This window comes from Hypomesus transpacificus, unplaced genomic scaffold, assembly GCF_021917145.1.
Source record: "Hypomesus transpacificus isolate Combined female unplaced genomic scaffold, fHypTra1 scaffold_421, whole genome shotgun sequence".
In the NCBI taxonomy this organism is placed as follows: domain Eukaryota; kingdom Metazoa; phylum Chordata; class Actinopteri; order Osmeriformes; family Osmeridae; genus Hypomesus; species Hypomesus transpacificus.
In genome coordinates, this window is record NW_025813940.1 from 1 (window position 1) to 20,750 (window position 20,750).

The 20,750-nt window shown below is 51.1% G+C and overlaps 3 protein-coding genes across 6 annotated transcripts; all 3 read left to right on the forward strand.

Annotated features, from left to right (window-relative positions):
• Nucleotides 1–333: 333 nt before the first annotated feature.
• LOC124464937 (protein sidekick-1-like) lies at nucleotides 334–7,016 on the forward strand (the record flags this gene model as incomplete). Its single annotated transcript, XM_047016869.1, is given in 11 exon segments — nucleotides 334–410; nucleotides 412–450; nucleotides 1,038–1,224; nucleotides 1,989–2,126; nucleotides 2,379–2,540; nucleotides 4,059–4,184; nucleotides 4,278–4,442; nucleotides 4,979–5,119; nucleotides 5,501–5,621; nucleotides 5,690–5,813; nucleotides 5,891–7,016. Coding segments are annotated over 11 exon segments (1,544 nt in total), but the record flags the coding sequence as incomplete, so codon positions are not given.
• Nucleotides 7,017–7,455: 439 nt separating this feature from the next.
• Nucleotides 7,456–9,707, forward strand: gpank1 (G patch domain and ankyrin repeats 1). Its single transcript, XM_047016870.1, has 4 exons — nucleotides 7,456–7,475; nucleotides 7,783–8,439; nucleotides 8,606–8,755; nucleotides 8,869–9,707. Exons 2-4 carry the CDS (start codon nucleotides 7,826–7,828, stop codon nucleotides 9,161–9,163), a joined length of 1,059 nt encoding a protein of 352 aa, XP_046872826.1. The 5' UTR covers nucleotides 7,456–7,475; nucleotides 7,783–7,825; the 3' UTR covers nucleotides 9,164–9,707.
• A 2,559-nt stretch (nucleotides 9,708–12,266) lies between these two features.
• LOC124464936 (cytochrome P450 3A30) lies at nucleotides 12,267–20,569 on the forward strand. Of its 4 annotated transcripts, none has more exons than XM_047016865.1 (13): nucleotides 12,267–12,556; nucleotides 12,757–12,850; nucleotides 13,115–13,184; nucleotides 14,664–14,791; nucleotides 14,911–15,024; nucleotides 16,163–16,251; nucleotides 16,435–16,583; nucleotides 16,720–16,850; nucleotides 17,061–17,133; nucleotides 18,077–18,237; nucleotides 18,487–18,713; nucleotides 19,134–19,296; nucleotides 20,088–20,569. In XM_047016865.1, exons 1-13 carry the CDS (start codon nucleotides 12,486–12,488, stop codon nucleotides 20,175–20,177), a joined length of 1,560 nt encoding a protein of 519 aa, XP_046872821.1. In that variant the 5' UTR covers nucleotides 12,267–12,485; the 3' UTR covers nucleotides 20,178–20,569. The 4 variants fall into 4 exon arrangements, with proteins under 4 accessions (XP_046872821.1, XP_046872822.1, XP_046872824.1 ...); XM_047016866.1 differs by lacking the exon at nucleotides 13,115–13,184 and adding an exon at nucleotides 12,965–13,017 and having other exon boundaries at nucleotides 12,273–12,556; nucleotides 14,692–14,791; XM_047016868.1 differs by lacking the exon at nucleotides 13,115–13,184 and having other exon boundaries at nucleotides 12,281–12,556; nucleotides 14,692–14,791.
• Nucleotides 20,570–20,750: the final 181 nt, after the last annotated feature.

The window sequence follows — 20,750 nt, forward strand, 5'->3', positions numbered from 1 at the left end:
CTCTCTCCTCCCCCTCTCTTCCTCCCCCCCCCTCTCTCTTCCTCCACCTCCCCCCTCTCTTCCTCCTCTCCCTCTCTTCCTCCCCCCCTCTCTCTTCCTCCTCCCCCCCTCTCTTCCTCCTCCCCCCTCTCTCTTCCTCCCCCCCCTCTCTCCTCCTCCCCCCCCTCTCTTCCTCCTCCCCCCCTCTCTTCCTCCTCCCCCTCTCTCTTCCTCCCCCCCTCTCTCCTCCTCCCCCCCCTCTCTCTTCCTCCCCCCCTCTCTTCCTCCTCTCCCTCTCTCTTCCTCCCCCCTCTCTCCTCCTCCCCCCCTCTCCCTCCCTCCCTCCCCCCCCAGCCCCCTCCCTCCCCCCCCAGTCCATCAGTGTTGTCCCAGCAGGTCCTGGCTGTCTGCAGCTCTCCTGGGAGCCCCCGCCCCACACACACCCAGAACGGACACATCCTGGGATACAAGGTGCTCTCACACACACACACACACACCCAGTCTGCACAGTCTCCTCTACTACTTAACATGAGTTGAGTAAAGAACATGAACTTGCTTAAAGAAATGGGTCTAGTTATACTGCTGGATATTATGCTCTCCCCTCTCTCCCTCTCCTCCATCTCGCTCCCTCTCTCCTCCATCTCTTTCTCCCTCCCTCCTCCCCTCCAGCAGTAAGAACATCAAACACAAGGTTATCTGTTCTGCAGGAGGAGGAGAGGAAAGGAGAGGAAAGAGAGAATGTCATATTTGCGTAACAGAACAAGGAGAGAGAGAGAGAGAGAGAGAGAGAGAGAGAGAGAGAGAGAGAGGGCTCTGAGTAGAATTTTGATTAGAGGAGTGGGGCGAGGGAGCACCCACCCAGCAGAGAGAGAGAGGGAGATTAAGGAAGAGAGAAATGGAGGATGTTTAATTATTTCTTCTCTGTCATGAACTCTTGAAGTGTGGGTAAATCTGAACTCTGGAACACTGAGAACACTGCTACATTAGCTCTAGAACCTTCTCTCCAGGGTTCCTCAGCTGCAGATCAGCAGCATGACTTCCTGCTTCCTGTGCCTCAGGTCCACTACTGGCAGAGGGAGCAGCAGAATCAGACTGAGAAGGTGCAGGTGGTGTTCGTCCCAGAGACTAGCCTGCGCCTGGGCAACCTGACCAGCTACACAGCCCACCTGCTCACCCTCACCGCCTTCACCAAGGCTGGGGACGGGCCAGCCAGCGAGCCCCAGGGGGCTAGGACCCTGCAGACAGGTAGGGCAAGGGCTAGGACCCTGCAGACAGGTAGGACAGGGGACTAAGACCCTGCAGACAGGTAGGACAGGGGGCTAGGACCCTGCAGACAGGTAGGACAGGGGCTAGGACCCTGCAGACAGGTAGGACAGGGGGCTAGGACCCTGCAGACAGGTAGGACAGGGGGCTAGGACCCTGCAGACAGGTAGGACAGGGGCTAGGACCCTGCAGACAGGTAGGACAGGGGGCTAGGACCCTGCAGACAGGTAGGACAGGAGGCTAGGACCCTGCAGACAGGTAGGACAGGGGCTAAGACCCTGCAGACAGGTAGGACAGGGGCTAGGACAAGGTAGGACAGGGGCTAGGACCCTGCAGACAGGTAGGACAGGGGCTAGGACCCTGCAGACAGGTAGGACAGGGGGCTAGGACCCTGCAGACAGGTAGGACAGGGGCTAGGACCCTGCAGACAGGTAGGACAGGGGGCTAGGACCCTGCAGACAGGTAGGACAGGGGCTAGGACCCTGCAGACAGGTAGGACAGGGGGCTAGGACCCTGCAGACAGGTAGGACAGGAGGCTAGGACCCTGCAGACAGGTAGGACAGGGGCTAAGACCCTGCAGACAGGTAGGACAGGGGCTAGGACAAGGTAGGACAGGGGCTAGGACCCTGCAGACAGGTAGGACAGGGGCTAGGACCCTGCAGACAGGTAGGACAGGGGGCTAGGACCAGGTGCGACAGGGTTATTCTGTTCAATCTCTTCACCTTGAATACCCTTCATCCCCCCAGCCCCCAGCCAGCCCAGCTTCCTGTCCTTCTCTGAGGTGACAGGATGGAGCGCCAACGTGTCCTGGGGGGCCCCAGCCTCCCCCAACGGGCTGCTGGAGGGGTACAGGGTGGTGTACCAGCCCACAGCTCCTGTCCACGGTACACACACACACACACATAAACACACACACCACACACACACCACAGGTACAGGGGGGTGTACCAGCCCACACCTCCTGTCCACGGTACACACACACACATAAACACACACACCACACACACACCACAGGTACAGGGGGGTGTACCAGCCCACACCTCCTGTCCACGGTACACACATAAACACACAAAAACAGTCACATTGTGTCATCCACTCCCGGCTGTGTGTGTGTGTGTGTGTGTGTGTGAGAGCAGGGGTGACCAGGCAGGTGACAGTGGAGGTGAAGGGCAGCTGGCAGCGTTGGCTGCATGTCAGAGAGCTCAGCAGAGGCGTGGCCTACAGCTTCAGCATCCAGGCTCGGACCGTCCACTACGGCCCCCCCCTCCTCGCCAACCTCACCTCCCAGCCCCTCAACGGTGAGGGGGGTGATGTGGTGTGTGTGTGTTGGCTAGTGTGTCTTGGGTAGTGTGTGTGTGTTGGCTAGTGTGTATTGGGCAGTGTGTGTGTGTTGGCTAGTGTGTCTTGGGTAGTGTGTGTGTGTTGGCTAGTGTGTCTTGGGTAGTGTGTGTGTGTGTGTTGGCTAGTGTGTCTTGGGTAGTGTGTGTGTGTGTGTTGGCTAGTGTGTCTTGGGTAGTGTGTGTGTGTGTTGGCTAGTGTGTCTTGAGCAGTGTGTGTGTGTTGGCTAGTGTGTCTTGAGCAGTGTGTGTGTGTTGGCTAGTGTGTCTTGGGTAGTGTGTGTGTGTGTGTTGGCTAGTGTGTCTTGGGTAGTGTGTGTGTGTGTGTTGGCTAGTGTGTCTTGGGTAGTGTGTGTGTGTGTGTTGGCTAGTGTGTCTTGGGTAGTGTGTGTGTGTGTGTTGGCTAGTGTGTCTTGGGTAGTGTGTGTGTGTGTGTTGGCTAGTGTGTCTTGGGTTGTGTGTGTGTGTGTGTTGGCTAGTGTGTCTTGGGTTGTGTGTGTGTGTGTGTTGGCTAGTGTGTCTTGGGTTGTGTGTGTGTGTGTGTTGGCTAGTGTGTCTTGAGCAGTGTGTGTGTGTTGGCTAGTGTGTCTTGAGCAGTGTGTGTGTGTTGGCTAGTGTGTCTTGGGTAGTGTGTGTGTGTGTGTTGGCTAGTGTGTCTTGGGTAGTGTGTGTGTGTGTTGGCTAGTGTGTCTTGAGCAGTGTGTGTGTGTTGGCTAGTGTGTCTTGAGCAGTGTGTGTGTGTTGGCTAGTGTGTCTTGGGTAGTGTGTGTGTGTGTTGGCTAGTGTGTCTTGAGCAGTGTGTGTGTGTTGGCTAGTGTGTCTTGAGCAGTGTGTGTGTGTTGGCTAGTGTGTCTTGAGCAGTGTGTGTGTGTTGGCTAGTGTGTCTTGGGTAGTGTGTGTGTGTGTGTTGGCTAGTGTGTCTTGGGTTGTGTGTGTGTGTGTGTGTGTGTTGGCTAGTGTGTCTTTGGTTGTGTGTGTGTGTGTGTTGGCTAGTGTGTCTTGGGTTGTGTGCGTGTGTGTGTTGGCTAGTGTGTCTTGGGTTGTGTGCGTGTGTGTGTTGGCTAGTGTGTCTTGGGTAGTGTGTGTGTGTGTTGGCTAGTGTGTCTTGGGTTGTGTGTGTGTGTGTGTTGGCTAGTGTGTCTTGGGTTGTGTGTGTGTGTGTGTTGGCTAGTGTGTCTTGGGTTGTGTGTGTGTGTTGGCTAGTGTGTCTTGGGTAGTGTGTGTGTGTGTGTGTGTTGGCTAGTGTGTCTTGGGTTGTGTGTGTGTGTGTGTTGGCTAGTGTGTCTTGGGTTGTGTGTGTGTGTTGGCTAGTGTGTCTTGGGTAGTGTGTGTGTGTGTGTTGGCTAGTGTGTCTTGGGTAGTGTGTGTGTGTGTTGGCTAGTGTGTCTTGGGTAGTGTGTGTGTGTGTGTTGGCTAGTGTGTCTTGGGTAGTGTGTGTGTGTGTGTGTGTGTTGACTGACCACCTCCTCCCCTGTGTAGGCACCCCTGGTTCGCCCCTGGAGATGTCAATCACCAGGACCTCCTCAGCTCTCACCATCCACTGGTTGGAGGGCAATAAGGGGGCGGGACCTATCATAGGTTATGTCATTGAGGCACGCCCCTCAGGTAAGGAAGACTCTTCCTGTCCTCTCCATCTACTTCCTGTTAAATTTTTACTGGATTTTTTAAAAACCTTTTCTCCACTCCTCTCTCCTCTAGATGAGGGGGTGTGGGACTCCTTCGTCAGGCTCCTCCCCCCTAGCAGCAGGACTGTTTCCGTGGCGATGGACCGGCTGAGATCAGGGGTCGGATACGAGTTTCGTGTCATTGCTGTTAATCGCTACGGTTACGGAGAGCCCAGCTCACCCTCCGCGGCCCTCGCAGGTAATCACACACACAGTTACACACTCTCTCTCTCACACACACAGTTACACACTCTCTCTCTCACACACACAGTTACACACGCTCTCTCTCACACACACAGCTACACACTCTCTCTCTCACACACACAGCTGTCTGCCCTGGTGGTGAACGTGTGATCAGAAGAACCTCAGGACTGTGCTGCCCCCTAGTGGTGGTTTTGAAAAAACTTGAAACTTTTGTGTTGTGTGAAAAACATTTTTGGGAAAAAAGGTACGAAAGGTTGAAAAAAAATTGGGGGAAAGGTTTAAACGTTTTTTGGGTAAAGGCTGAAAATATTTTGGGGGGATATATTTGTAAAAAATAAACAAAGAAGCTAGGCTATCACACAAAACAAACGTAAGGTTGTCTGCAAAGCTACCATGGATCGAGGCACAAGGCAACAAGAAACATATTTTCGAAAAATACGTTTAGAAACATTGACGATCAAAAGTTTAGTTTAGTTAAACTTAGTTTTCCACATCCAACATGTTAAAGCATGTCTCCCCCCCCCTGTTCAGTCCTGGCGGAGCGGCCCTTCTATGAGCAGTGGTGGTTCCTGCTGGTGCTGGCCCTGGTGGGCCTCATCCTGGTGCTGCTGCTGGTCTGCACCCTGCTGCTGCACGGACACAGCCACAAGGACCGCTCCTGCTCCACCAACGGTGTGTGTGTGTGTGTGTGTGGGTGGGAAGGGACATCTGTCTATGGGAGATCTCTGCCAAAGTCAATAGCCAACTCATCACCCTGCCAAGTACAGGTCGTGTTAGGACACCGCTTGAAACTGACGTTGCTACGGTAAACCTGGCACACACCAGGCCAGAGGTGCTGTTATGCGGGGAGGAGAAGGGAGGTGGAGGGGGAAGGAGGGGAGACCTGTGTCTTTAAAAGGTGCTCTGTTGTCTGTGTTATAAATCTATGAAACTTTAAACCATAGACAGGAGGTGCTCTCTGATTGCTCCTTGTCTTCCTCCACCCCCCTCCTCCTCACCCTCCCTCCCCTCCTCCCCCCTGCTCCCCTCCCCCCCTCCTCCTCCCCCCAGCAGGAAAGCACATCCAGACGGCTGAGGAGTCGGTAACCCTCGACAACGGAGGCTTCACCTCCCTGGAACTGAACAGCCGCAGTCTGAACACCAAGAACTCCTTCCTGAAGAAGAACGGAACCAGGTAGAAGAGGAGAGGGGAGGAGAGGGGAGGGGAGAGGGGTATGTACTAAAGCTGTGTGTGTGTGTTAGGTCCCCCCCTAGACCCAGCCCTGGAGGGCTCCACTACTCAGATGAAGACGTCACCTATAACGGAGCTGTGCTCACAGAGAGCACCATGCTGACGGAGAAGGCTGCTGAGCTGTCTGGCTCTGAGGTACACACACACACACACCCACATACACACACACATACACACACCTCTGCTCACTCTCCCCCCCCCCTCCCCCCCAGCTCTCAGACAGTGACTACGAGGACGACCCTCCTAAACACTCGTTTGTGAACCACTACATGAGCGACCCCACCTACTTCAACTCGTGGAAGCGCGCGCGGGGCCAGCAGGGGCCCCAGCTGGAGCAGGACTACCCCACCGTGGTCACCCAGCACCCCAGCGGGGGGGCCTACACCCCGGGGGGCCAGCCTGCACACACACACCCCCTCAACAACCCCCCCCCAGGGTCACGCACTCCTGTCACAGGGTTCTCCTCTTTCGTCTGACGCACACACGCACGCACACATACACACACACGCGCACACGCTATTATGCAGACACGTTTTGTCAACACACACCCTTCCTTTGGAAGTGAACACACACGGTCATCTGCACACACAGACACACCAGCATGGAGGATAGAGGGCAGAAAGACCTACTGTGACGAAACATTATGCTGAACGAGGACGAGGAGAAAGGGAGTCAAAGAAGACAAGAAAAGATGAACATTTAAATGAACTTATGACCCAACTCCCTCTCCCTCTCGACACAATCACCTTGTTTATCGCTGTGCCAACTAGTGTGTACCTCCTAAAACACTTGTGATGTCACTGTGTTCGCACATACACACTGATCTGACCAGCTGTAGAGAACACACTGAAGAAGGAAGATGAACAATCATCACAGGTTTGGGGTGGAGGGAGGCCTGGAGGCCTGGAGGCTGGAGGCTGGAGGCTGGAGGGCAACTCATGAGCACTTAGATGATGTTGTATGTTTGCTTGACAGGGAAAAAGAAATAGTGTTTACAAACACAGGGGATGTTTTTGAGTTTGTATGCAGAATGATGTGTGTGTGTGTGTGTGTGTGTGTGTGTGTGTGTGTGTGTGTGTGTGTGTGTGTGTGTGTGTGTGTGTGTGTGTGTGTGTGTGTGTGTGTGTGTGTGTGTGTGGCACCTGGTCCAGTCCCATGATGCTGTGTGTCCCTGGCTGTAAGTGTATATTTTTAGGATGGATTTTGTACAGACACTTTCTACTGCTGTTTAGTTCTGTCTGTGCTGTTACAGTAGATAGTGAATCTCACACACTCACACACCTCTATGTACACACAACCTCTACACAACACACACTCCTCAACATGGACATACATACACATTCTACCCTTCACACAAACTCAGAGGAGAAGGAGAGATGCAGGGAGAAAGAGAGGGACTGAACTCTCACTCACAGACCCAACCCCTCTCTCTCTCTCTCTCTGTCTCTCTCTATCCCTCTCTCTCTCTCTCTCTCTCTCCCTCTCTCTCTCTCTCTCTCTCATGTGAGTTCCATATGCCTTGTGTGATTCAGATTAAATGATCCTTGTTGAACCCAACATTTCTTAAGATTGAATGCGTGGTTTCTTACTGGTTGCATTGCATGTGTGCAGAAGTGGGTTGTATAAGGTTGAGACACTGTCTTTTCCTAGTGATAATTAGCTAAGGACAATTAGCTACAATTACAAATAGTAAACTATGAAAATCTAAATTTAGCTGTGTGTCGACAGTAGTACCACGCAACCACCAGATGGCGGTGTGTAGTCGAATATTCTATTCGACGTCATCATTAGAGGACGGTAAGCTCTAACGTCAACAAAGCGGTCTCAATACGTACGAATTTGTAATTTACGTTTGTTTTATAACTGGAAATGAACTCTTTGCTACTAAATTCGATATACGAAGTGTAACTGTTAATAACTTTTCAAAAAATCGCTCCGAAGATAAAGTGATCATACTTTCCACCCTTAGTGGAATTTCCTGCTATGCTAAGCTAAAGGCTATGAGGATTGATTTTGAGGATAACATGGAACGGTGTAGCGGCGCAAGGTCTTCTTTACAATAATTATCCGTGTAATTCAGCGTAGTGTAATGTGCGCTGTCTAGGTTGGAACAGACAATCGGTGTTGCCGGGGAAACTGTCCCAACCATGAGTGCGTTAGATTACTTCACCCCGGCTCGCGAAGAGGAGCACCGCTGGAGTCACGAGGAGACGAGACGGTCAAAACCCAGCCACGCGCTGAATGGTGACGAAGCTCGCCGCTTCTACCAGACACTGATTGAAGAGAGGAATGGAGGAGAGGAGAGGAGAGAAGGAGCGAGGCCAGGAGCAGGGGAGCAGCGGGGGGGCGACGGAGCCAGAGAGCGGAGGAGGAGGAGGAGAGAGGGGGAAAGACGAGAAAGCGAGAGGAGAGAATTGAGAATCCAAGCGTCCGCACCCACGGAGCTCCAGGGTCTCCAGCTGCTCCGGCACGCCCAGGAAGGCGACCTGTCCGGGCTGCGGGCGCTGCTAGACGGCGGCGTGGACGTTAACTTTCAGGATTCCTTCTTCTGGACAGCCCTGATGTGCGCCAGCGGGGCGGGGCAGCGCGCCGCGGTTAAGCTGCTCCTGCAGCGAGGGGCAGCGTGGGTGGGCGTGGTCGACACGCAGGGGCGGGACGCCAGGGAGCTGGCAGAGAGGGCGGGGCACGCGGGGGTGGTGGAGGAGTTGGAGACACACGGGAGACGGACGGAGGAGGAGGCGGAGGGAGGAGGAAATAGCAGGTGAGGGGAAGGAGAGGATTGGGGCGGCCTGTAGTGTGAGTGATGAACACCAGGAGGACACTCCTTATTGGCTCCACTCAGCTTCCTCTTCGTGATATTGGTCTAGAGCTGTGGAGATGATGATGATGAACAGATACTCTATTCTGCTGTACTCTACTCCACCCAGACAGGCCCAGTCCCAGTGGTGTGGTGTTTGTGGTTCCCAGTACAGCTGTCCCCCTGAAGCCCACCTGTCCTCCACCCTGCACCAGTTCAGCCTCCGCAGGCCCCCCCCGCGCCCCCACTACTGCCTGCCTCCCTCAAGCACCCCCTACAGGTAGGCCACGCCATGGCGCTCACCTCATCATGTGGGGAGGGGGGTCTGTTGGTGTCTTTTAACAAACTGTCACCCTCTCTTCTACCCCTTCCCCCCCCCCCTCTCCCCCCCAGGATGATGCTGCGGAGCGGCTGGACTCCGGGGGCGGGGCTAGGTCCCGAGGGGGGCGGGGCCACGCAGCCTGTTGGCACCGTGCTGAAGAGAGACCAGAAGGGTTTGGGGTTCGGACCCCCGAAACGCCCCCGCGTCACTCACTTCCTGTCCCAGGACACTCGGGCTGTCACACAGCCACCCAGGGAGGGGGAGAGGAGGATGGGGGAGGGGGGGAGGAGGAAGGAGGAGAACCAGAGGAGAGAGGAGAGAGAGAGGACCTGGGAGAGAGACTTTCGGGCCTCGTTCTACCTCTGACAGACTTCCTCTGGGTGTCGCCCATTGAAGGAACTTTTGAAATCAGTTTTGTATTATTCTTGGAAATGAACCCTTAGATACCTGCAGGATATATTCCTTTAGTGAGATTACCTTTTAGTGGTCTGCTAAAGGAGCGTGTTTGGAAGACAGACGACATGTTTGGGTTGGTGGATGAACAAAGCCTGTATTCTGAGGATCTGACACACGTCGCCTGTTTTTTACTACCAGATAAGTGAATTATATTAACCCTTGATCTTAATTGTGGTATGGCCAACATTTCTCATACTCAAAGTCCAATGTCCAGGTGTGTGTGTAGCTGTGTGCAGTCCTGATAAAGATGGTGTTATTGCCATCTGTTGTATATAAGTTGTATTAGCTCTTTAGTATTAGACTTTTTACATTTTATTTATACATTCTAACGTTTCCATATTTTTTTTTAAATTAAGATCCATATATGTTTATTGTTTGCACTTTCCTGCCACAATAAATTCTGTCTTGGTGTTAACTTACATGGCAATAAAAAAACTTCAGATTCTGATAAAAAGCTGTTAACCACTTTGCTTGCTCTACATGCCTGAAACAAGTCTAGTGCCTTAGCTACCAGTCAGCTAGCAACCTTAGCTAGCCTTAGTTACCAGTCAGCTAGCAACCTTAGCTAGCCTTAGCTACCATTCAGCTAGCAACCTTAGCTAGCCTTTAACCAGTCAGCTAGCAACCTTAGCTAGCCTTTAACCAGTCAGCTAGCAACCTTAGCTAGCCTTTAACCAGTCAGCTAGCAATCCAAAAAGGGAGCTTGCTGTTGTTTCCGTCTCTTGCAATAGTTTATGATGAAATAAAGAACTGGCAATGCATGAGAACATGCATGACTCGCACACCTCGTTACCAGGGGCAACGCCCTCTCACTAAGGTGAAGTTCACCCCCACCCCCTCTCATCTCTCTCTTGACACATTGTTTGTCAGAGGCACGTGTGTGTGCGTGTTACGTAACCAGTCCACTTGTTTTTCCTAACTGGATAAACTTGCTAGGCAGGGCCGGGCCCCTGAAAAGGTCCAGTGAATGGGCCCCCCCTAACAGGTCTTTACTTTAATATAACTGAGAGGCCTTGACAACTTGTGTGGCGCTGGGCCAGACACACACACACACATAAAAATTACAATTTGACACACTGAGATCTGCTACACTCACACCACATGTTCTAGTATAAAATGCAATTTACCTGCCTTCATCTTTGCCTATTATACAGCTATCTTCCTTGTCTTTCTGGATGCTAAGTCTTTCATAATGTAGGCTATTTGAAGTAAATTTGTTTAGCCATTTTACACTCAATGGCAAGTATTGTGATTGAGCCTTTACTGGCTCATTGTGGAGGGCAAGTCATTTTTATGATTTGGAGTTTACTGAAGGACCTACTGCTGCTCGTCTCTGCAGCCTGGCAGGGAGCATCTTCGAAGTTGACTGGAATTTTTTTAATTACTTTTATTTGGGGGTAATGCCCTTGCTAGCTCTCTCCTTTTCTTTTCTGATATCCCGATTTCTGAACAGGTCCTGTCATAGCAACGAAATGTAGTCTGATCTGATATTAGTATGAGCTTAACCTTAGATCAGTAAATGACATCGCTAAACAAAAAAAGACTCAAACCATTTTTAGGAGAGACGGGGGTCAGTGGCGGTCCTAGCGCATTTTGCGCCCCGGTCGAGTTTTTCACTTATCCCCCCCCCCCCCGAGGAAGAAATCTGTGCCGCCCCCTACCCCGTCGGCCGCCCCGCGACAGCCGGCTGCCCGGTATTTACATTTACATTTATTCATTTAACAGACGCTTTTATCCAAAGCGACTTCCAAGAGAGAGCTTTACAAAGTGCATAGGTCCCTGATAATAACAACAAGATAGCCCCCAAAGCATTGCGGGTAGCCAAAAACAAGAAGTACACATTGTGAACAACCAAAAAATAAGTGCCAAAGGGAAGAAACCATAAGAGCATGTAGTTAAACAAGTTACAATTACACAACATGAATCTCTAAGTGCAAGTGTACCTGTAGGAAAGCAATAAAAAATAGGATTAACTAAAATAGAATACAACAGTTTAGATCAGCTACCACTAACCAACAAGAGCAACAGTCAAAGCAAGAGTCATTGTGATCCTTGAGGAAACTAGCATTGGGTTCAGCAAACCATTCCTAAGTACCGTTGTACTCCCGGAACAAGTGCATCTTGAGCCTTCTCTTGAAGGTTGAGAGACAGTCTGTGTCTCTGATGGAGGTGGGGAGTTGATTCCACCACTGGGGAGCCAGGCAGGAGAAGAGCTTGTGTTGGGACCGGGCGGTCTTGAGCGGTGGGACCACCAGGCGGTTGTCTGAAGAAGACCGTAGGTGGCGGGTGGGGGGGTAAGGCTGCAGGAGAGACTTGATGTAGTCGGGTGCAGTCCCATTCACTGCTCGGAAGGTCAGTACCAGGGTCTTGAATCTGATACGGGCGTTGATGGGTAGCCAGTGGAGGGAGATGAGGAGCGGGGTAACGTGGGAGCGTCTGGGTAGATTGTAGACCAGGCGGGCCGCTGCGTTCTGAATCCTCTGAAGAGGGTGGGTTGCGCAATCTGGGAGACCGGCGAGCAGCGAGTTGCAGTAGTCCAACTTGGAGAGGACAAGAGCTTGGACAAGCAGCTGGGTGGAGTGCTCGGACAGGTATCTCCTGATCTTCCGGATGTTGTACGGTATGCCCGTGCCTAAAACCGCCCCTGTGGGGGATTCATCATGAAACAGGTGGGCCTCATCCTGGTGCTGCTGCTGGTCTGGACATTTGACTAAAGCAACAATACAATGTTTGTTTCCTTTTTTAAGTAATGGTGAGTATTTCAGTTCAAAATAAAATTGGTTATAATTTCTTAAAATATTTAAGACGAACATCATTATTACTGGCATCGCGGCTGGGCCCCCCCACCACGGCTGGGCCCCAGAAAGCTTTCCCCCCTTTTCCCCCCTTATGGGCGGCACTGTTCCTAGGTGAACTAGAATCTCGTGTTACTTTTGTAATGACCTCTAGGTCATATATGATATTCTGCTTTCAGACGGCCGGTAGAAGTGCTTCAGAAGGTGCCTTTGTTGCGTGCGAGCGTTTTTTATGCGCCTGTGAATTAGCACTTAACCTCTGAAACACTTCTACGCCGTCACACACCCTCCCTCCCTCCTTCTACCGGAATAAAAGAACCCTCTCCACCCCCACTGGATTGTACTAGCTGGTTAAACGCAGAACAGGCAGAGGAAGAAGAGAAAGAAAAGAGGTTAAAACCGGAGTAGTGATTCCTGACGTACCGGTCAACCGAGACATGGGCTACCTGCTGTACCTGTCTACCGAGACGTGGACCCTTCTGGTCGCGTTCATCACGCTCTTCATAGTGTAAGACCACTTTTTAATACGTAAAACGAAGTGTCGTATTTAAACTGAATGATTTTGGATTTTGGTGTAATGGTTTAACATTAACATGAGCGCAGTTCCAAATCTAGTTAAGACCGTCAGAATATCGGAATATTTATAAAATATTTCGTTTTGCTCTCTCTGTGTGCGTGATTGCATGCATGCACCTGTGTGTGTGGCAGGTATGCCTACTGGCCATATGGGGTGTTTAAGAAGTTGGGGATCCCGGGTCCCAGACCCCTGCCGTTCATAGGCACCATGCTGGCGTATAAGAAGGTGTGACTGAGACACCCTGTACACACACAACACACACCACACACACACAGTCATTCCCTAAAATGCTAACCTCTCCTCCTCTTGCCTCCCCTCCTCCTCATCCCGTCTTCTCAGGGATTCACAAACTTTGATGAAGAGTGCTTCAAGAAGTATGGCAAAGTGTGGGGGTAACATTCTCTCTTTTCTCTCAATTCTTCTACCTTATCGCCCCCCCCCCCCCCCCCCCCATCTCTCTCTGTATCTCTCTCTCTCTTTCTGTTGCAGTTGTTGTTGACAGCAGGGTTTCAGCACGTCAATTCGCGTCATGAGATTGACTCCTGCCCATGCATTTACAGTACATTTACATTTATTCATTTAGCAGACGCTTTTATCCAAAGCGACTTCCAAGAGAGAGCTTTACAAAGTGCATAGGTCACTGATAATAACAACAAGATAGCCTCAAAGCATTGCAGGTAGCCAAAAACAGAAGTACACATTGTGAACAACCAAAAATAAGTGCTAAAGGGAAGAAACCATAAGAGCATGTAGTTAAGCAAATGAAAAAAACAGTAACGTTTTTGTCCTAAGCAGGCATTAATTAAACCGACCTGATATACTCTTTATTAAGTACAGTATTTACATTACAGAACACTGTGTCAGTAAGCAACATCATTTTTCTTTTGCGTAGACTACATGCGGCAATCCTTACAAAACATGACAACATTGTCATTGTCAAACACTTCCCACAAGCCATTCCCGACCAAGCCCCCACCCCTCGCCCCTCGGCTTGAAGCAACGGCCCCGGTGGATGTAGGTGGTATTGCATGTACGGTTAGGTTTCCGACTCTTCCAGTCGTTTTTATTCTATTAACTCCATTCAACATTTACAAAACTATCTCCCCCAATAATTTTTGTTTGATTCTCGAACCTGGCTCATACTACTAGCTTTTTCATAGAACCATTTTGCCCGATTTTTGCTAAGTTTGAAACCAATCCGAAATGGGTAAACTAGCAACCCATTTATTTGCTTAGTCAATGAAAGTTGCCTGCAAATGTGCTCGCGGATACTAACAGGGCACGAGCACCAAAGTTCACATTAGCCGATAGCCGATTTACATGAGCTCTCGGAGCTATAGGAAAAAAAGAGCCACTGTTTAAAGCTAGACAGGAAGACACGGAAGTGGAAAGATGGCAGTGTCCAGTCTCGCGCTCTCGCTTGCCTCAATGCGCCACTGAGCACTTTTCATAGAAATGAATGGGGACGCCATCTTGGAAGACAAGAGTAGATTAATCTAGTTATATTAACTCTATGTTCCCAACCCTCCAGCCATTTGGCATAACATTTTCTTTTCTTCGTTTCTCTTGTGCTATCAATATCCTCATCCCCTGCCTCGTTCCTCTTCGCCCCCGGAAGTTTATTCTAACCACCGCCACATTAAGTTAACTTTTTACTTTACTACTCTAGCTAGCTCTTATGACCTCCTATGATCCTCTATGCTCTATGTTTTCTGGTGGACGTTCCGTTTGTTTCCACGGTTTCTCGCACTGGTTTCACTTCAAACTGTGCGCAGCCAATGGGCGTATAAAATGTTATCACGTAGCATTACGGCACAGTGTTCATGGGAAACTCAGGAAGTACTGCGAGGGGGATAAATGACCGAGAACCATGCCGAGAACAGCCTTATGTATACTTCATATAATGCCTCATGTATCACCGGCCAAACTGGCTATGAGTTTTTATCATCACCCGCCAAAATGAATTTTAACCCGCATTTGGTGGGTTGGCGGGTGTTAATTTAGAACCCTGATTGACAATGTGTGTTGGTGTGTGTTGGTGTGTGTGTGTTGGTGTGTGTGTGCAGCATCTTTGACGGACGGCAGGCAGTGATGTGCATCATGGACACAGATATGATCAAGACCATCCTGATCAAGGAGTGCTACTCTCACTTCACTAATAGACGGGTACACACACCCACACACACACACACCCACACACAGACACCCATACACACCCACACACACACCCACACACATGCACCACGGGTTCTCCCTAGAACCGTGGTGCATGTTCTGTGTTCTAGAACTTCCATCTGAATGGGGCCCTGTACGATGCCGTCTCCATCGCCGAGGACGGCCAGTGGAAGAGGATACGCAGCGTGCTGTCGCCCTCCTTCACCAGCGGCAGGCTGAAAGAGGTACACACTCCTGCTCTTCCTCCTGCTCCTCCTGCTCCTCCTGCTCCTCCTGCTCTTCCTCCTGCTCCTCCTGCTCCTCCTGCTCCTCCTGCTCTTCCTCCTGCTCCTCCTGCTCTTCCTCCTGCTCCTCCTGCTCCTCCTGCTCCTCCTCCTGCTCTTCCTCCTGCTCCTCCGCTCTTCCTCCTGCTCTTCCTCCTGCTCCTCCTGCTCTTCTTCCTGCTTCTCCTCCTGCTCCTCCTGCTCTTCCTCCTGCTCCTCCTGCTCCTCCTGCTCCTCCTGCTCCTCCTGCTCTTCCTCCTGCTCCTCCTGCTCCTCCTGCTCCTCCTCCTGCTCCTCCTGCTCTTCCTCCTGCTCCTCCTGCTCTTCCTCCTGCTCCTCCTGCTCTTCCTACTGCTCCTCCTGCTCTTCTTCTTGCTCCTCCTCCTGCTCCTCCTGCTCCTCCTGCTCTTCCTCCTGCTCCTCCTGCTCCTCCTGCTCTTCCTCCTGCTCTTCCTGCTCCTCCCACATACTTACTGTCCCTCCTCTAGATGTTTTGAATTATGAAGAAGCCCTCTCCATCTCTCTCTCACTTTCTTTCTCCATTTCTTCATCACTCCATGTGTCTCTCCCTCGCCCCTCCCTCCCCCCTCCTCCCTCCTTCCCTCCCTTCCTCCCTCCCCCCTCCTCCCTCCCCCCCCTCCTCCCTCCCCCTCCCTCCTTCCTCCCTCCTCCCTCCCCTTTCCTCCCTTCCCCCCCTCCTCCCTCCCCCTCCCTCCTTCCTCCCTCCTCCCTCCCCTTTCCTCCCTTCCTCCCTCCCCCCTCCTCCCTCCCCCTTCCTCCCTCCCTCCCTCCTCTTCCCTCCCCCTCCCTCCCTCCCTCCCTCCCCCCTCCTCCCTACCTCCCCCTTCCTCCTTCCCCCCTCTTCCTCCCTCCCTCCCCCCTCCTCCCTCCCCTTTCCTCCCTTCCTCCCTCCCCCCCTCCTCCCTCCCCCCTCCTCCCTCCCCTTTCCTCCCTTCCTCCCTCCCTCCTCTTCCCTCCCCCTACCTCCCTCCCTCCCTCCCCCCTCCTCCCTACGTCCCCCTTCCTCCTTCCCCCCTCCTCCTCCCTCCCTCCCCCCTCAACCCTCCCCCCTCCCTCCCTCCCCCCCTTGCTCCTCCAGATGTTTGGGATCATGAAGCAGCACTCTGCTAACCTGGTCATCAGCATGAAGAGGAAGGTAGACAAAGACGAAGCTGTCGAGCTTAAAGAGTGAGTCTCCTCCTCCTCTGTCAGGTGTGATGGTGTGTGGTGTTGGTTGTGTGTGGTGATGTGTTGGTTGTGTGTGGTGATGTGTTGGTTGTGTGTGGTGATGTGATGGTTGTGTGTGGTGATGTCTTGGTTGTGTGTGGTGATGTGATGGTTGTGTGTGGTGATGTGATGGTTGTGTTGCAGGTTCTTTGGGCCGTACAGCATGGACGTAGTGACCAGCACAGCGTTCAGCGTAGACCTCGACTCCCTAAACAACCCCAGCGATCCCTTTGTCACCAACATCAAGAAGATGCTGAAGTTCGACCTCTTCAACCCTCTGTTCCTCCTCGTAGGTAAGACCATCACTTATACAGGACGCCGGCACATCCTGTTTCCTGTTTGTCAGGATGCCACATCCTGTTTCCTGTTTGTCACACTGACACTTCCTGTTTCCTGTTTGTCACACTGACAATTCCTGTCTGCCTCCAGCGTTCTTCCCCTTCACAGGCCCCCTGCTGGAGAAGATGGAGTTCTCCTTCTTCCCCACCTCCGTCACCGACTTCTTCTACGCCTCACTGCAGAAGATCAAGTCCAGCAGACAAGCGAGCACTGGAAGACAGGTACTCACCTGGCCCTGGTCCTGGTCCTGGTCCTGGTCTGGTACTAGTCCTGGTCCTGGTCTGGTCCTGGTCTGGTCCTAGTTCTGGTCAAAAAAATACAAAGCAGATCTAGTTGATCTCCTGAATCTGATCTGGTGTGTGTGCATGTATGTGTCTGTATATATATATATGTCTGTGTGTGTGTGTGTGTGTGTGTGTGTGTAATCATAGGGCAGGGTGGATTTCCTGCAGTTGATGATTGACTCTCAGAAAGGTGATTCAAAGGAGGAGAAGCAACACAAAGGTACGCACACCAGAGTTGGGTAACATTACTTTTGAAAGTAACTAATTACAGTTACATTCCTTGTAAAGTAACTAGTTACGTTACTTAGTTACTTGCTATAGAGAGTAACTAGAACTAGTCACTATATAGAGTACTTTTGCGTTACATTAGGAAAAGTCTTTTATTTCTAAGACAATTCACCTTGGTCACTTATGCCCAGAAGGCACATTTAATGGGTGGACCTCACCAATAGCACATATTGAACTGGATATTCAGTGTCACTCGCATATAACATGATCAATCCTCATTATACAGCAAGACGGATCAAGGTAATAATCCACCATAATGAAAAGCAATATTTGCATGAAGTGCTTGAATCAAGAAACTCTTTAATCAATAAATAATGTTGTAAAATGCCAGGCAGAAGTCTAGTAGTTAGCTAGCTCTACAATTTACCAGGATTAGGTTTGAATCTAGGAGCAAAACAAAGCAAAACTATAGATAGGTATATGGTAGCAAAATGGTGTTCACTTATGTACTGAACCAGACTATTTTACTTACTGTAATATAATCTTAAACCTAAACCACTGAACAATACAGCAACACATCACACAAGCTTGAGTTCAATACATTATTTAATGTGACATTACGTAGGCCTGTACATGCAAGTCTTAAATAACTATTTAGCTGGTCGGCTCCATGACGCCGGGTAAATTGGACTCATGAGACTGCGCACCAAAAGAACAAATGGGAACCCACCTGTCTAGCAGATTAAGACGTTTTCGTACTTACCTAGCAAAAAGTATCCTCAACTTTCCTAGACTTTTAGCTACATGCTGAGGGCTCACTACTAAAAGACTCAATTAACGTGTTACACCCAACACTGACGCACACACATACACACTTATACACACACACACTTAAACACATATTTGATGTAGAATATATCCCTCTCCCTCCCCAGGTCTGACTGATCATGAGATCCTGTCTCAGGCGATGATCTTCATCTTTGCGGGCTATGAGACCACCAGCAGCTCTCTCACCTTCCTGGCCTACAACCTGGCCACCCATCCTGAGGTGCAGGCACGCCTTCAGGGCGAAGTGGACGCAATCTTCCCCAACCAGGTCATGTAGTCATTTAGCTTTTCAATAGGGCATGTGTGTGTGTGTTGATGTGTGTGTTGATGTGTGTGTTAATGTGTGTGTTGATGTGTGTGTTAATGTGTGTGTGTTAATGTGTGTGTTGATGTGTGTGTTGATGTGTGTGTTGATGTGTGTGTTACTGTGTGTGTGTTAATGTGTGTGTGTTAATGTGTGTGTTACTGTGTGTGTTGATGTGTGTGTTACTGTGTGTGTTGATGTGTGTGCTCCCAGGTAGAGGTGCAGTATGAGGCCCTGATGCAGATGGAGTATCTGGACTCTGTGATCAGTGAGTCTCTCAGACTGTATCCCATCGCCCCGCGCCTGGAGAGGGTCGCCAAGACAACCGTGGAGATCAACGGTGTCACCATCCCCAAGGACATGGTTGTCATGGTTCCCACCTGGTGTCTTCACCGCGACCCCGAGCTGTGGCCTGAACCGCTCCAGTTCAGACCAGAGAGGTACTGGAGCACAACCTCAACACGACCACAACATGACCACAACACGACCACAGCATGACCACAACATGACCACAACACAGCCACAACATGACCACAACACGACCACAACATGACCACAACACAACCTCAACACGACCACAACATGACCACAACACAACCTCAACACGACCACAACACAGCCACAACATGACCACAACATCAACATGACCACAACACAACCTCAACATGACCACAACACAACCTCAACACGACCACAACACGACCACAACACAGCCACAACACAGCCACAACATGACCACAACATCAACACCACCACAACACCACCACAACATGACCACAACAATATAACAACCACACCCCATCTATGAATCATACAAACACACGACCATACATGGGGCTTTTCTTCCTCTCGTCCTCCAGGTTCAGTAAGGAGAACAAGGAAAGCATCGACACTTACACCTACATGCCCTTCGGGGCGGGGCCCAGGAACTGTATAGGGAATAGGTTTGCTCTGGTCATGATGAAGCTGGCCCTGGTGGAGATTCTACAAAAATACAGCTTCACCGTCGGCAAGGAGACAGAGGTGAGAGGGGGTGAGGAGAGAGGGGGTGAGGGAGGGGTTGAGGAGAGAGGGGATGAGGAGAGAGGGGTGAGGAGAGAGAGGGTGAGGAGAGAAGGGGAGAGGAGAGGGGGGGTGAGGAGAGAGGGGGTGAGGAGAGAGAGGGGGTGAGGAGAGAAGGGGAGAGGAGAGGGGGGGTGAGGAGGGAGGGGGTGAGGAGAAAGGGGGTGAGGAGAGGGGGGGTGAGGAGGGAGGGGGTGAGGAGAGAGAGGGGGTGAGGAGAGGGGGGGTGAGGAGGGAGGGGGTGAGGAGAGAGAGGGAGTGAGGAGAGAGGGGGTGAGGAGAGAGGGGGTGAGGGGGTGAGGAGAGAGAGGGGGTGAGGAGAGGGGGGGTGAGGAGGGAGGGGGTGAGGAGGGAGGGGGTGAGGAGAGAGAGGGGGTGAGGAGAGAGGGGGTGAGGAGAGAGGGGGTGAGGGGGTGAGGAGAGGGGGGGTGAGGAGGGAGGGGTGAGGAGGGAGGGGGTGAGGAGAGAGAGGGGGTGAGGAGGGAGGGGGTGAGGAGGGAGGGGTGAGGAGAGAGAGGGGGTGAGGAGAGAGGGGGTGAGGAGAGAGGGGGTGAGGAGAGAGGGGGTGAGGAGGGAGGGGGTTAGGAGAGATGTGTGTGTGTGGATCAGATAACACTGCCTACTCTAGTTTGTCCAAACTCCAACTGCTGACACTGCAGGTCAGAGCTGGCTCACCAGCAGCCACTGCCGTGACGACTGTTGCCATGACTTTGACCCCCCCTCCCCCCCCCCGGTCTGTGATTCGTCTCCAGGTCCCCTTTGAGATGGACATTCAGGGCCTGCTTATGCCCAAACGACCAATCAAACTGCGGCTGGAGCCTAGGCCCGCCCCCTGCCTGTGAAGAACACACACATACTCACACACACACATACTCTCACACAAACACACACACTTATACTCACTCATACACTCACACCCTGTGTAACCTGGCTACTATGCTGAGCCTGTTACATGTCAATTATATAACATTTTGATGTTTTAACAGAAACAGAAACATGATGAACTGATAAATGTTTTACATTTTTAAGAGAATTAATTATGATGTTTAAATGTAGCCCACTGCTGGTGCCTGGCTTAGACTTTGTGAATCTGGAATTCCTTTTATTACTATTTCCTCTTTCCTCTCTCCTCACAGTTACGTAAATGTAATCAATTACAACAATCGCATTAAAACATACTATGTCTGAATCTTCTGTTTATTAAATACAAAATAAATCAATAGAATATAAAACATTTTCACACTCATATTCTAGACATTGTATTTATATAGCAAATGCTTTAATGCAGAGACATACATGTAGTGCATATCAGATGTAATCAGACTTCAGCCTCTTTAGAGAGCTTTACTGATGCCCACATTTCAGTACCTAGAAGACTTACTCATAGAAGAATTTACATAAATATTGTGTTTATT

Excerpts from the sequence above, each read along its gene's own strand:
- gpank1 (XM_047016870.1), top strand. The coding sequence starts at position 7,826 with ATGAGTGCGTTAGATTACTTCACCCCGGCTCGCGAAGAGGAGCACCGC. Across the intron at positions 8,440-8,605 it reads GAGGGAGGAGGAAATAGCAG|ACAGGCCCAGTCCCAGTGGT; the intron begins GTGAGGGGAAGG and ends TACTCCACCCAG. Across the intron at positions 8,756-8,868 it reads CCCTCAAGCACCCCCTACAG|GATGATGCTGCGGAGCGGCT; the intron begins GTAGGCCACGCC and ends TCTCCCCCCCAG.
- LOC124464936 (XM_047016865.1), top strand. The coding sequence starts at position 12,486 with ATGGGCTACCTGCTGTACCTGTCTACCGAGACGTGGACCCTTCTGGTC. Across the intron at positions 12,557-12,756 it reads TTCATCACGCTCTTCATAGT|GTATGCCTACTGGCCATATG; the intron begins GTAAGACCACTT and ends TGTGTGTGGCAG. Across the intron at positions 17,134-18,076 it reads GGAGGAGAAGCAACACAAAG|GTCTGACTGATCATGAGATC; the intron begins GTACGCACACCA and ends CTCCCTCCCCAG.